Source organism: Xenopus laevis, chromosome 4S (genome assembly GCF_017654675.1).
Source record: "Xenopus laevis strain J_2021 chromosome 4S, Xenopus_laevis_v10.1, whole genome shotgun sequence".
In the NCBI taxonomy this organism is placed as follows: domain Eukaryota; kingdom Metazoa; phylum Chordata; class Amphibia; order Anura; family Pipidae; genus Xenopus; species Xenopus laevis.
Genome location: NC_054378.1, coordinates 131,744,635 through 131,758,011, shown reverse-complemented (window position 1 = coordinate 131,758,011; position 13,377 = coordinate 131,744,635). Strand labels below are relative to the sequence as shown.

General features: G+C 46.5%; 1 protein-coding gene across 9 annotated transcripts in view; it reads right to left on the bottom strand.

Moving 5' to 3' along the window:
• Positions 1-3,520: 3,520 nt before the first annotated feature.
• Positions 3,521-13,377, bottom strand: part of LOC108704412 (IQ motif and SEC7 domain-containing protein 1) — a 140,408-nt gene continuing 130,551 nt past the window's right edge. For 7 of the 9 annotated variants that reach the window (XM_041561880.1, XM_041561877.1, XM_041561878.1 and 4 more), the window contains 6 exons: positions 12,775-12,900; positions 12,228-12,327; positions 11,334-11,507; positions 10,699-10,875; positions 5,828-5,877; positions 3,521-4,794 (listed from right to left, as the gene is read on the bottom strand). In XM_041561880.1, coding sequence (XP_041417814.1) covers positions 4,255-4,794; positions 5,828-5,877; positions 10,699-10,875; positions 11,334-11,507; positions 12,228-12,327; positions 12,775-12,900 — 1,167 coding nt within the window. In that variant the 3' untranslated portion in view covers positions 3,521-4,254. The remainder of the gene's footprint in view (positions 4,795-5,827; positions 5,878-10,698; positions 10,876-11,333; positions 11,508-12,227; positions 12,328-12,774; positions 12,901-13,377) is intronic. The other 2 variants (XM_041561876.1, XM_041561881.1) reach the window with 2 other exon arrangements.

Genomic DNA, 13,377 nt, shown 5'->3' with positions numbered 1-13,377 from the left:
TGCAAACATACCAGTCCTGCTGTGACCAACGCAACATAAGGGATTCACTTTGTGGCACTTTCCACTGGTCACTGCCTCTGCATTCCCTCCGTGGGGCCCCAGTGATTGGACAACAAGCAACACGAGGCACAAAATCTTCTCTTTTCTGGTTTATTGAGTCACATGATCACAGTTATTATCGTTGTACACGGATGGAGGGTTCTACTTACAGACAATAAACATTTCCACTGCTGCACTTTCCTTCCGTGAGTTACAAAATGCCCCTCGGTGCTTGCGGGGGACTAACAGTCAGCTCTGCTGGCGAATTCTATAGAATAACTAGTTTATTAGAGTCTAGTGGAACCTCTGCGGGAATTTACACGCTATGTACAGAAACCTCTACATATGGGCCCTGGGGCCCCTCCTGGGAGAGTCCTTATTATATTATATACACTGCAGGCAAGAGCAGGAATGGTATGTTACAATGGGACACAGCAAACACATGCTGGACTGCAGAACACACACTCCAATGGGACAGCGACACACAGTCAATATACACGTCTGTATAAATATCCACTGAACGAGTGCCAGCTTCTTGGACGAGTCCCGGTGCATGCAGCACAGCGTGGGGTCATTCCACACCAGATGGCGGCTCAGCTTGAGTGTTGATATTGCAATACATACATGTACAGTATATAGGAAGAGATTTGTTTCTTTTGATTTACCCTTTTACATTGTTGTACAATTTTATTCTTAACTGAAAATATATACGGATACAGGGTCTGCTCATTCCAGGGAAGATTCCTGCTGTCCTGTGGCACCTACTCCTGCACCCACAATCCTTCCTCACCCCTCTACAGCCGTGACGCTTTATATTGTATTTACCCCTCCCGGGGCAGTTTCACCCACTGGCTCTGCTTTATACCATTGCTGTAATTGGGCTGTAACTGCAAACAGAGTGTCTCCAGTGTTCTAACAGGAGAGTGCAAGAAACAGGAAAGGAGATCTCACCATAAGCATAGGAAGGGGTTCTTTACTGTAAGGACAGTCAGGTTATGGGATTCCCTACCAAGAGAGGGGGAATGAGTGATTCATTGGTGGGGAGGAAAGGAGATCTCACCATCAGCATAGGAAGGGGTTCTTTACTGTAAGGGCAGTCAGGTTATGGGATTCCCTACCAAGAGAGGGGGAATGAGTGATTCATTGGTGGGGAGGAAAGGAGATCTCACCATCAGCATAGGAAAGGGTTCTTTACTGTAAGGACAGTCAGGTTATGGGATTCCCTACCAAGAGAGGGGGAATGAGTGATTCATTGGTGGGGAGGAAAGGAGATCTCACCATCAGCATAGGAAGGGGTTCTTTACTGTAAGGACAGTCAGGTTATGGGATTCCCTACCAAGAGAGGGGAATGAGTGATTCATTGGTGGGGAGGAAAGGAGATCTCACCATCAGCATAGGAAGGGGTTCTTTACTGTAAGGACAGTCAGGTTATGGGATTCCCTACCAAGAGAGGGGGAATGAGTGATTCATTGGTGGGGAGGAAAGGAGATCTCACCATCAGCATAGGATGGGGTTCTTTACTGTAAGGACAGTCAGGTTATGGGATTCCCTACCAAGAGAGGGGAATGAGTGATTCATTGGTGGGGAGGAAAGGAGATCTCACCATCAGCATAGGAAGGGGTTCTTTACTGTAAGGGCAGTCAGGTTATGGGATTCCCTACCAAGAGAGGGGGAATGAGTGATTCATTGGTGGGGAGGAAAGGAGATCTCACCATCAGCATAGGAAGGGGTTCTTTACTTTAAGGACAGTCAGGTTATGGGATTCCCTACCAAGAGAGGGGGAATGAGTGATTCATTGGTGGGGAGGAAAGGAGATCTCACCATCAGCATAGGAAGGGGTTCTTTACTGTAAGGACAGTCAGGTTATGGGATTCCCTACCAAGAGAGGGGGAATGAGTGATTCATTGGTGGGGAGGAAAGGAGATCTCACCATCAGCATAGGAAGGGGTTCTTTACTGTAAGGACAGTCAGGTTATGGGATTCCCTACCAAGAGAGGGGGAATGAGTGATTCATTGGTGGGGAGGAAAGGAGATCTCACCATCAGCATAGGAAGGGGTTCTTTACTGTAAGGGCAGTCAGGTTATGGGATTCCCTACCAAGAGAGGGGGAATGAGTGATTCATTGGTGGGGAGGAAAGGAGATCTCACCATCAGCATAGGAAGGGGTTCTTTACTATAAGGGCAGTCAGGTTGTGGGATTCCCTACCAAGAGAGGGGGAATGAGTGATTCATTGGTGGGGAGGAAAGGAGATCTCACCATCAGCATAGGAAGGGGTTCTTTACTGTAAGGACAGTCAGGTTATGGGATTCACTACCAAGAGAGGGGGAATGAGTGATTCATTGGTGGGGAGGGGTCTGTATTGTAGTAAGAAAAATGAAATATACTTATAACTCTGTATATATGAATAGATATAAATATAGGAGCTGCCATACTGCTCAGTGCAGGATTGTAATTAAAGTCTTTCAGCTGCCGCTCCTGTGAGATGTCCTGGAGACATGCCGTGTGTATATAAATAAATATATATATATATATATATATATATATATATAGTGGCAGAGCCATAAGGGTTAACCATAGGGCCACGCCCCACTCACCTTTCCTGGAAAGAGGCGCAGGTTACAGGTAAGTGCTACTCTAGTACAGAGGTAAGTGAAGCTACAGAGTAAATAGGTAATAAGCGGTTACTATTATGACCAATAATACTGATATATTCTGTAATATACAATAGTGAGTGTGGGAATAGTATAGGACATGCAGTACAGCGCCCCCTATCTACACTGCAAGGGAGCTGCAGGTTTATACAATACAGGGGGCACCTGGGGGCGGGGCTCATGTAGCTACAGACTAATGTACATGGGGGGTAAGAATTAGAAGAATATTTCTTTAAATCCCCATTTCTGCTGGTTTTCATTCCCGCACTGCAAGTGGAGTCAGGGAAGCTCAGTCATCCGCGAATCACAACTCCCAGCGCCTCCCGGGAGTTACAGGTTAGTGCCCCCTACAGCACCAACGTCACCAATTTTTTCCGTTTTCAACTTTAAAATTGAGATTTTTTCCAAGGGAAACGACAAAAAAAAGAGAAAAAACCATCACAGTGAGAATGATCCTGAAGCAGTCATGTCATGAGGCACTAGATTGTAAGCTCTGCAGGCCAGAAGTATCAGCATTACAGATTAGAATCAGTTACAGGCAACTCAAGCAATGGGTCGGGAGGGACAAGACTCAGGAAGGGGAGTGCACACTCCATTGTGCCGCACACTCGCTAATGAACAGAAGACAAAGGGGAAGTAAAGCCTAAAAAGTAGCAAATTCATTGTGTGCTATAAAAGGGTTTGTGTGTGACATCAGGAGAGGAAAGGGTTACAGTGACCAGCGCACAAAGCGACTTTACTTAACGAATACGGGACGCAGACGTGAAACATTTCCGGGTTATTTCTATACAAAGTCTTTTCTAGTCAAAAATAAATCACATCCTGAATATTCACAGTTCTCTGAATGTCCCAAATTTATTGTTTTTATCCTCAAACCTCCAGGAAGGGGGAGTGGCCCGATTTCTGAGTCACACGGCTGGCGATCATTGACCCAATAGCATAGTCAGAGAAAGAGTGAGTGTGAGTGAAGCACAGTGAGTGTGAGTGATTGGCACATTTATTCATGGATTAAGTGCAAATGACCGTTGCTGCAATAGTAGTGCATTCCTTCCAGCTCCGCCCCATATTGCTACAATTGCTCGAAGTCGCAACAAAAAGGATTTCAGGTTCAAGTAGAATCATCTGAGATGAGAAAGTCTAGCTAATTACCCGCACACTGGCTCGTTAGCTTAACCCTAGCAGCTCCACAAAGCAGAACTCGGGGTGGGGGTTGCTGTATAGGAGTTACAAAGCGACAATGCAGTTGGTCTATTTGTACAGTTACTCGTTTATCAAGCAATAAATAAGATTTGTTTCCCACCTACTAAAACATGACACTTATATGTAAATAAATGCAGGGCCACGGTCAGACAGGAGGGGCCACATATTTTAGCTATAATTGGTAAACAATATAATATGTTTTTTATACTCTAAGTAGGTTCCATGGGCCCCACCGATGCTAGGGCCCCACTGCCCAACCCTGTATTAATGTCTCCCATTTAATAACACAACTATGTAAACATTACCACATTAGTGAGACAGAATTCTATTCCTCCAGTAGCAATGCATTGTGGGCCTGGAGCGCTAGACTATTGTACTGATCCCGCTGTGTTTTGGTTTCGTGCTTACAGATGAGGAGGAGGCCTGCTGGCTGTGGTGGTGCTGTGCATGCTGGGAATGTGCAGAGGGAGGGAGGGGTGGGTGGGAAGAGTGGGAATGTTGTGCATGTTGCATATAGGGGGTGTGCTGTGCCACGGGGTGGTACCGGTGCTGCTGAAGGTGCTGAGGGGGCAGATAGTGATGATGATGATGGTAGGGAGGAGGGTTTTGCTGTATGTGACAATACTGGGAGTGCTGAGCGTGTACTTGTGCCTGGGTTTGGCCTTCAGACGGCCCTACCAGTTCCCCCGTTGAGTGACGTTGATGGGAGATCAGAGTCGGGTGCTGTGACTGGGATGCGCTGGAAGCCAAGTGGCCTTGGGACGAAGAGGAAGGTTTGCCCCGTTTTGTGCCAAACAAAGAGCCTAAGAGGGAGGAGGAAGAGCTAGGCATGCTCTGGCGAGATGGGCACTCCCGTGTAGATGGGGTTCGTCGGCGTATGTGAGGGCTGCTAATGATGGACCCCTGGGGAGAGAAGGGAACAAAAGAACAATTAGAATTTTGGCAGTTTCTTTGTCTTATCAACATACTAAGCAGACATCGACCCACAGCTAGAACATGCCTAATCTAGCACCCACACTCAAGTCTACTCTAGCACCCACACTCAAGCCTACTCTAGCACCCACACTCAAGCCTACTCTAGCACCCACACTCAAGCCTACTCTAGCACCCACACTCAAGCCTACTCTAGCACCCACACTCAAGTCTACTCTAGCACCCACACTGAAGCCAGCTCTAGCACCCACACTCAAGACTACTCCCATGCTTAAGCCTACTCAAATCTATTCTAGAACCCACACCTGTCCCCCAACAAAGTTTGGGGTGTCAAGACCATTGCTCCTGCAAAATTAACACTCTTATCAGCCCCGGTAGCCATAGTTGGCAATTAGTTGCTGTGGGATTGGCATTCAAGCCATGGGCATCAGCAGAATTCTAGAGTAAGTGTGAGCTCTGCTTTGGAGTGTTCTAGGTCTAGAGGTCCTACAGCTGAGCCTGTGCACAAGGGGTGGTCTTTGTGGGGACACTGAGCCAAACACACGCAGTTATGCAGGCCGGGGGTGGGGGGACAGACATGACCAGTGTAGATTAATGGCTTCAAGATGAATGAAATCTCATGAAATTCACATTGAGTTCATATTTTCTTATTCTCCCTAGCTGTAAGCCTGCCTCCCCATGGGTAGAGAGATATATATATATAGTATATAGGATAAATACGGACAGAGAAGCAGGAAGAGAGTGAGGAAGAGAAAATGCTGATAGCAAGCTGGTGCTTTGCACACAAGAGACCCCTGAGAGTGAGAGAAGCAGAGGTCCCACCATGCTACAGGAACGGGTTGGACTAACAGTGTCCCACAAACCAGACTATTGGACTGATTTGCTCTGATAAGGGTGTGAGTGTCCAAGCATGCATGGTATCTGAGGCAAGCAGAAGAAGAACAAAAAGAAAGGTTGGAAATGCATATCACATCCAGCTAGACATACGTCGCTTCCTACTTACTTCCATATTGCTGTCTAGCGATCCTGCACTGCTGCGTCTCCCACGCTTGCCTGCCCAGAACATGCAATACCACAGATTAGAGACCGAGATGAGACCTGGAACATTACACCTGGCACCCTGCTCTAATTCACAACCCTCTCATTATTACAACCATAGGGAAGCTTCACTAATACTGCTACCCAACATATGTTAGATCACATACCCTCCCACATTTCACTCTTGGTTTGTGCCATCAAACACTTTCCATAATGAGAAGGGACCATTTGAAATCATGTGAAGGAACCTTCTACAGAAGGCACATTTGAAACATTCATCCTCTGAAGGCAACTCCTAACCGTACATCCTTTGAAGACACCTTCTACCCTTCCATATTCTGAAGGCACCTTCTAACCCTTCCATCCTCAGAAGGCACCTTCTAACCCTTCCATCCTTTGAAGGCACCTCCTAACCTTACATCCTTTGAAGACACCTTCTACCCTTCCATATTCTGAAGGCACCTTCTAACGCTTCCATCCTCAGAAGGCACCTTCTAACCCTTCCATCCTCAGAAGGTACCTTCTAACCCTTCCATCCTCAGAAGGCACCTCCTCACCCTTCCGTCCTCTGAAGGCACCTTCTCACACTTCCATCCTCTGAAGGCACCTTCTCACCCTTCCATCCACTGAAGGTTCTTTTCACCCTTCCATCCTCTGAAGGCACCTTCTCACCCTTCCATTCTCTGAAGGCACCTACTCACCCTTCCATCCTCTGACGGCACCTTCTCACCCTTCCATTCTCTGAAGGCACTTTCTAATACTGAGAAATTTGAGCTCCTGTCTTGTTGCAGTCCAGATGTTGCAAAGCAGCTCAACTGAGTGTTCAATGTTGGATGCTGACTTTCTGGAGTTACAAAGGGTTGCCCATTTTGCTCTTAACTAAGCATTGTGTGAATGCATCATCTTAGTCACTATCTAATCATTGCCATCTTATGAACCCATATTGTTTGATGATGCTTTTAAAATGTGGAATGACACCTTCTAGAGGTCTAATCACTTGTGGGGAATTTATAAACATGATTTATCTTCTGAACTTTCTGAGCTTATTAAGCATTTCCCCTGACAGAGGATTATAGACTTTTAGGAGGCACCTTCTAAACATCTAATTGCTCAAATACAACTTTCAAACATACTTTGAAGGCAATTTCCAAACCAGATCAATAGGTTCAAGTAATGGTTTGAGTGGAGTTTGATGGCAGAAGACCATAGAGTAAACATGGTGGGCAATGCTTTATTGACATTGACTATAATGAGCTAAATGGCTAATTCTCGTTATAAATTAATGCTCTTTAGTTCTAGCAGCCTTGCCGTTCTATACACAAATGGTCTGATATCATCAGCTTCTTAGAAGACTAATCAACACCCAAATCATATATTTATATATATACTTATTGACAAATTGTTTCCAGTTGGAATAGGTCTAGTTTGAAGGGAACCACCAGGGTGACAAGGATTTAATTAGAGCAGAATAATGAAGAGAGGAACTCGTTATACCATTCCTACTTGTGATTGGTTACTGGAAGCTCTAGCCCAGCTGGGTGGCACTTAGAGTGAGTCACTAACAGGGTGAGGATGAGGGGGGGTATTTGGCTAAAAGGCAGCGGCACTAGGAGAGCGATGCCAAAAAGAAAAGAGAAAGTCTTACTTGGGTGCAAAGGGCCATTTCCAAACAAGAGATCAAAGACTGAAAAATGACCCTGAATGATTAGTAATGTACCGACCAACTCTGTGCTGCTACTCTGTGTGTGCTGGGGGCCAGTGTTTTCTGGGGCGCAGGTCAGTGTCTGTATGGGGAGGGGGTCAGTGTCTGTATGGGGTGGGGGTCAGTGTCTGTATGGGGTGGGGGTCAGTGTCTGTATGGGGTGGGGGTCAGTGTCTGTATGGGGTGGGGGTCAGTGTCTGTATGGGGTGGGGGTCAGTGTCTGTATGGGGTGGGGGTCAGCAGGACAGCGTCAGAGACAATATTCAGAGCTGGGGTAGAATTGGTGCTATTTACAGTAAAGTACCAGGGGGTTAGATGATAGAAGTGAGTTGGGGGGATCAATAACCTTAATCTTTATAATAAGCAATTGCAGTTGCAGAAGTTCCAGACTCCGGTCAGCACCAAATACCCAGTACTACCGGCACTTTTAATTTTGTGCTACTCACTGGCAGGAAGTAGGCAGGGAGTAGGCAAAGAGTAGGCAGGGAGTAAGCAGGGAGTAGGCAGGGAGTGGGCAGAGAGTAGGCAGAGAGTAGGCAGAGAGTAGGCAGAGAGTAGGCAGGGAATAGGCAAAGAGTAGGCAGGGAGTAGCCAGAGAGTAGGCAGGAGTAGGCAGGGAGTAGGCATGGCGTAGGCAAAGAGTAGGCATGGAGTAGGCAGTGAGTAGCAGTACCAATCAGTGTTACAGTATCATGGTATGTGAAACATAAAAGATCACAGGACCAGTACAGCAATAGGGTGAATAGGCCGCAAGGACACTGTACAATTAGTTTCTGGCCTGAGAAACACACAACTTGCAAAAAAGTCAAAAAATAACAACAAACAAACTCATATTAGAGGAAAAGAAAATGGTTTCAAGGTCACGGCTCAGATACTCATCCCATGTCTATACAGACACACGGCACACCGGGGCCCTAGGGTAACAAAGGTTCTAGGTACTGAGGGTTCTAGGTACCGGTTGTTCTGTGTACTGAAAGTTCTAGGTACTGGGAGTTCTAGGTACCATGGGTTCTGGGTACTGATTGTTCTAGGTACTGAGGGTTCTGGGTACTGAGGGTTCTGGGTACTGAGGTTTCTAGGTGATGATGATTCTAAGTAATGAGGGTTCTAGGTACTGAGGAGCCCACATTGCCTCTGGCCAATCACACGAGTCCATTGACCCTGAATCTGGAGGAAGATCTTGACCAGATTCTATGGAAGCCTAGTTACCCCCGACTCCCAGCTGGTGCCATAAGGGGGGCGGCTGGTCCTTTGTAGGGCCCCATGCAAATTGTTCCCTGGGGATCATAAGGCTTTAATTACAATTATGAACACTGTATCCAGTATCCAACAGGGGAACCTAACTCACACCTCAGTCGCTGATTGGAACGCCCAGCACCCTTGCCATGCTTCCTGCTTTATGGCAGCTGAGATTCTAGCTATCTGTATAACAGAACATTCTGTCCCAGTGGCTGCACAGATCCTATCTGATCCCCATTGTAAGCAGCAGTCCTGTCCTGCTTTATGGCAGCTGAGATTCTAGCTATCTGTATAACAGAACATTCTGTCCCAGTGGCTGCACAGATCCTATCTGATCCCCATTGTAAGCAACAGTCCTGTCCTGCTTTATGGCAGCTGAGATTCTAGCTATCTGTATAACAGAACATTCTGTCCCAGTGGCTGCACAGATCCTATCTGATCCCCATTGTAAGCAGCAGTCCTGTCCTGCTTTATGGCAGCTGAGATTCTAGCTATCTGTATAACAGAACATTCTGTCCCAGTGGCTGCACAGATCCTATCTGATCCCCATTGTAAGCAGCAGTCCTGTCCTGCTTTATGGCAGCTGAGATTCTAGCTATCTGTATAAAAGAACATTCTGTCCCAGTGGCTGCACAGATCCTATCTGATCCCCATTGTAAGCAGCAGTCCTGTCCTGCTTTATGGCTGAGACTCTAGCTATCTGTATAACAGAACATTCTGTCCCTGTGGCTGCACAGATCCTATCTGATCCCCATTGTAAGCAACAGTCCTGTCCTGCTTTATGGCAGCTGAGATTCTAGCTATCTGTATAACAGAACATTCTGTCCCAGTGGCTGCACAGATCCTATCTGATCCCCATTGTAAGCAACAGTCCTGTCCTGCTTTATGGCAGCTGAGATTCTAGCTATCTGTATAACAGAACATTCTGTCCCAGTGGCTGCACAGATCCTGATAATGTTAAGTATTAGAAGAGAGACTTGATATTAAAATAAATGAATACGACAGAGAACCGACACAATAGAAAATGAAGAATCTTATGGGATGTGACCTCCTCAAACAACATAAAAACATAATAAACCCCAGAATAACTTTTAGGGACTGCTGTGTGTGTGTGTGTGTGGGGGGGGGGGTGTTGCAAAGAATTTCCTACAAAGTCTATTCAGTAAGTTAATGATGAAATGAATGACACTTCTGGGCACCGTATAACACACTGCTGGCGGCAGTCGGAAGATTTTTCTGCCTATAATTATGGGGTCACATTCACTGCAATGGAGATGGGATCAGACACAGAGGGCAACAGGACACAGTGGGTGTGATGGAAGGGTTAATGGCCCAGATCTGGAGATTGTGCCACAGATAAAGGGCAATGTATAGCCCAGTGTCAGCAGCAGCCCTGGGAAGGGTTAACATCAGTTATTTGAGGCGACTGGGGGAGCGCAGTTCTGAATTTAGTTTCAATCCATTTCATTCATCGGATGTGATGGGAACACAAAGCACAAATTACACACGAAGCAGTGTATACGCTTGTTTAGCCCAACCCAAAGCCCTGCAGGTGTTGCCAAATAACAACTTCCTTCATCTCCAGAGGATGATGGGAATTGTAGTTCAGCCACATCTGGAAGGTCGGAAGTTGCTAAACCCTTAACATGGCTCAGTCTGATCTCTAAATCTAAAGGTTCACTTACGCTCAGACTGTCTTGTTTCTCCTTTACAAATAGATTAATCTATATTGTGCACTTTATTAATCCCATTGTTTGGGGGGAAGAGAGGGAAATTAACAAAAGGTTTTAGTCGCAGGTTACGGCTGTATACAGCACAAAGTATAGTATATTTACATTTAATATACATATTTGTGTATATTTAGCTCATAACCACACGAGCTGTAAGGTCCTCACCTGCTTCCGAGAGGTCCCTGAGAGAGCTGCTTAGAGCGCTGCGTTTTAGCCCCTCCCCTGAGGCGTAGCTGTCGTCTAGACACGCCCTGTTCAGAGCGCTGTTACCGGACTCCTTCTTCAGGCTGGAGCTCTGGGACATGATGGGCCGCACCACTCCCTTTTGCTTTTCTAACTCCGCTGAAGCAACAACAGGGGACACCAGTTAGTGCCAAGAAATGCCACATGAAATAGTGGTTTCCCATAGAAATGTATTGCCCCCTCCCGAAAATAAACCAAAAGCATAGAAGAAAATAGATTCCCAGAATTCTACACCTTGGGTTCTATGTCCCAAAAATGATATTGTGCCTTGGGGTTCTATGTCCCTAAAATGAGCCTTGGGGTTCTATATCCCCAAAATGAGTCTTGGGGTTCTATGTCCCTAAAATGTGCCTTGGGGTATCAGGGTACTGGGGATGTAGGGGTACTGGGCAGATAGGGGTACTGGGAAGGCTGTGCAGGGTGCATATATTGGATTTGAATTGGATTTGAATTGGATGGGGTGGGCACACATATGGATGGACCCTCGGGATACAGAAGGTAAATGGAATGTTAGGAGAAGAAGTAAGAAACAGGTAAGTGCATGCACAGGTATGTACCTTTGTACTTACACTCTATTCTGTACTTTTCCATCTCTTGCACCTCAGCTATGGACTCTCGCAAATCATCCGTGAATTTCTTCCGATCCTGAGGATTTGGGGCGTTGAAGTTGATGAGAACCTTAATGTCGGCACCAGGGATGGCCGAGGTGAGACGAATGCCGTTAGGGTAATCTAATATGCAAATGAGAAGGGGGTTCTGATTAGTTTAATGACAAGAGAGAAGGACCCAGGAATCTTAGGGACAGTTTTGGTTCTTATGGAGAAATCATGTCGTGCTGAGTGTCAGCTGAAGGGTCGGCTACTGGTCATCATCACTGGACCCTTCTCCAGGAATCATCATCACCCTGGGTATCTTGTGCAGGTGGGAGACGGGTGGGATTCACAGTCCCAGTGCAGTAGGCACAGAGGGGTATCAGGGTATCTGCGGTAGGTATAGAGGGGTATCTGGGGTAGGTACAGAGGGGTATCAGGGTATTTGGGGTAGGTACAGAGGGGTATCAGGGTATCTGGAGTAGGTAAAGAGGGGTCTCTGGGGTAGGTACAGAGGGGTATCAGGGTATCTGGGGTAGGTAAAGAGGGGTATCTGGGTAGGTACAGAGGGGTATCTGGGGTAGGTACAGAGGGGTATCTGGGGTTGGTACAGAGGGGCATCAGGGTATTTGGAGTAGGTACAGAGGGGTATCAGGGTATTTGGGGTAGGTACAGAGGGGTATCAGGGTATTTGGGGTAGGTACAGAGGGGTATCAGGGTATTTAGGGTAGGTACAGAGGGGTATCAGGGAATTTAGGGTAGGTACAGAGGGGTATCAGGGTATTTAGGGTAGGTACAGAGGGGTATCAGGGTATTTAGGGTAGGTACAGAGGGGTATCAGGGTAGGGCAGTGGAACTTACATTGATTCTCAAACATAAGAACTTGCATTCCATAAAGGGAAAACGACTGCCGGAAACTGTAAGTTACAGAATTTTTCTTTTTCTGGAAAATCTTTGTGACCTGAAAAAAATAAGCATTTCTATGAATTAGAGAAAATCTCCCAATAATGCGCAATAATCTGCATCTTCCTTTAATAAAAGCAGCACATTCCTCTCATTTGGTCTCATTAAACTACAAACCTTAAGGGGCACAGCGTATTACTAAATGGGTGGAGTTTTATGTAGATAATGGGCGTGTCTGGCAGGTCAGGTGGATAGGGGTGTGGCCTATATCATCTGGGAGGCGTGGTTTCATATAAAACATAATTTCTGGATACATATCCACCTGCTGGACTTAGTGTGGCAGAATTATCCTGGGGTGAATGACCTGACCCCCCACTTCATAGGGCCCCAAAGAGCAGCGGGATGAAGAGGTATTTTAGCCACTGACATTTGGTTTATTATTAAAGTGGTCCGGCTGCTGCCACCCTGTAGCCATGATCGTTGCCCCTGTGACCCCGGGACTTACCACAAGCAGGTCATTAAACAGGAAGATTTCCCGCTGGTGCAGACCCAGTTTCTGAGGTTTATTTGGATCTGGGACCTCAAAAAGGCGACAGTAACAGACGAGCCTGCGGTGAGGTAACGAGAGAACCTACGGGAGAGAGAGAGAATAAACCCAAGTGGAAGCAACAACATATTCTGTACTGAGTCCTCACTGGAGGGATCTACACTTGTTCCTTCCACTCTCACAAACCTGCCACCGTCTCCTGCAGCTCCTCTTCTCTGTGCTATTATAGTTCTACTTCATGCGGGGAACCCAACCGGTCTATGCACTTTATTAGTCAAGTCAGTTTCTGTAATTGCCCCCCATCTATAGCTGCCCCCCCATTATCTTATTGCCCCAGCAATAACAACACTTTGCTTAGCAGTGTAATTGGGTATAATGGGCAGAGGAATCGGGGATAATGGGCAGAGGAATCGGGGATAATGGTCAGAGGAATTGGGGATAATGAGAAGAGGAATTAGGGATAATGGGCAGAAGAATTTGGAATAATGGACAGAGGAATCGGGGATAATGGGCAGAGGAATTGGGGATAATGAGCAGAGGAATTGGGGATAATGAGCAGAG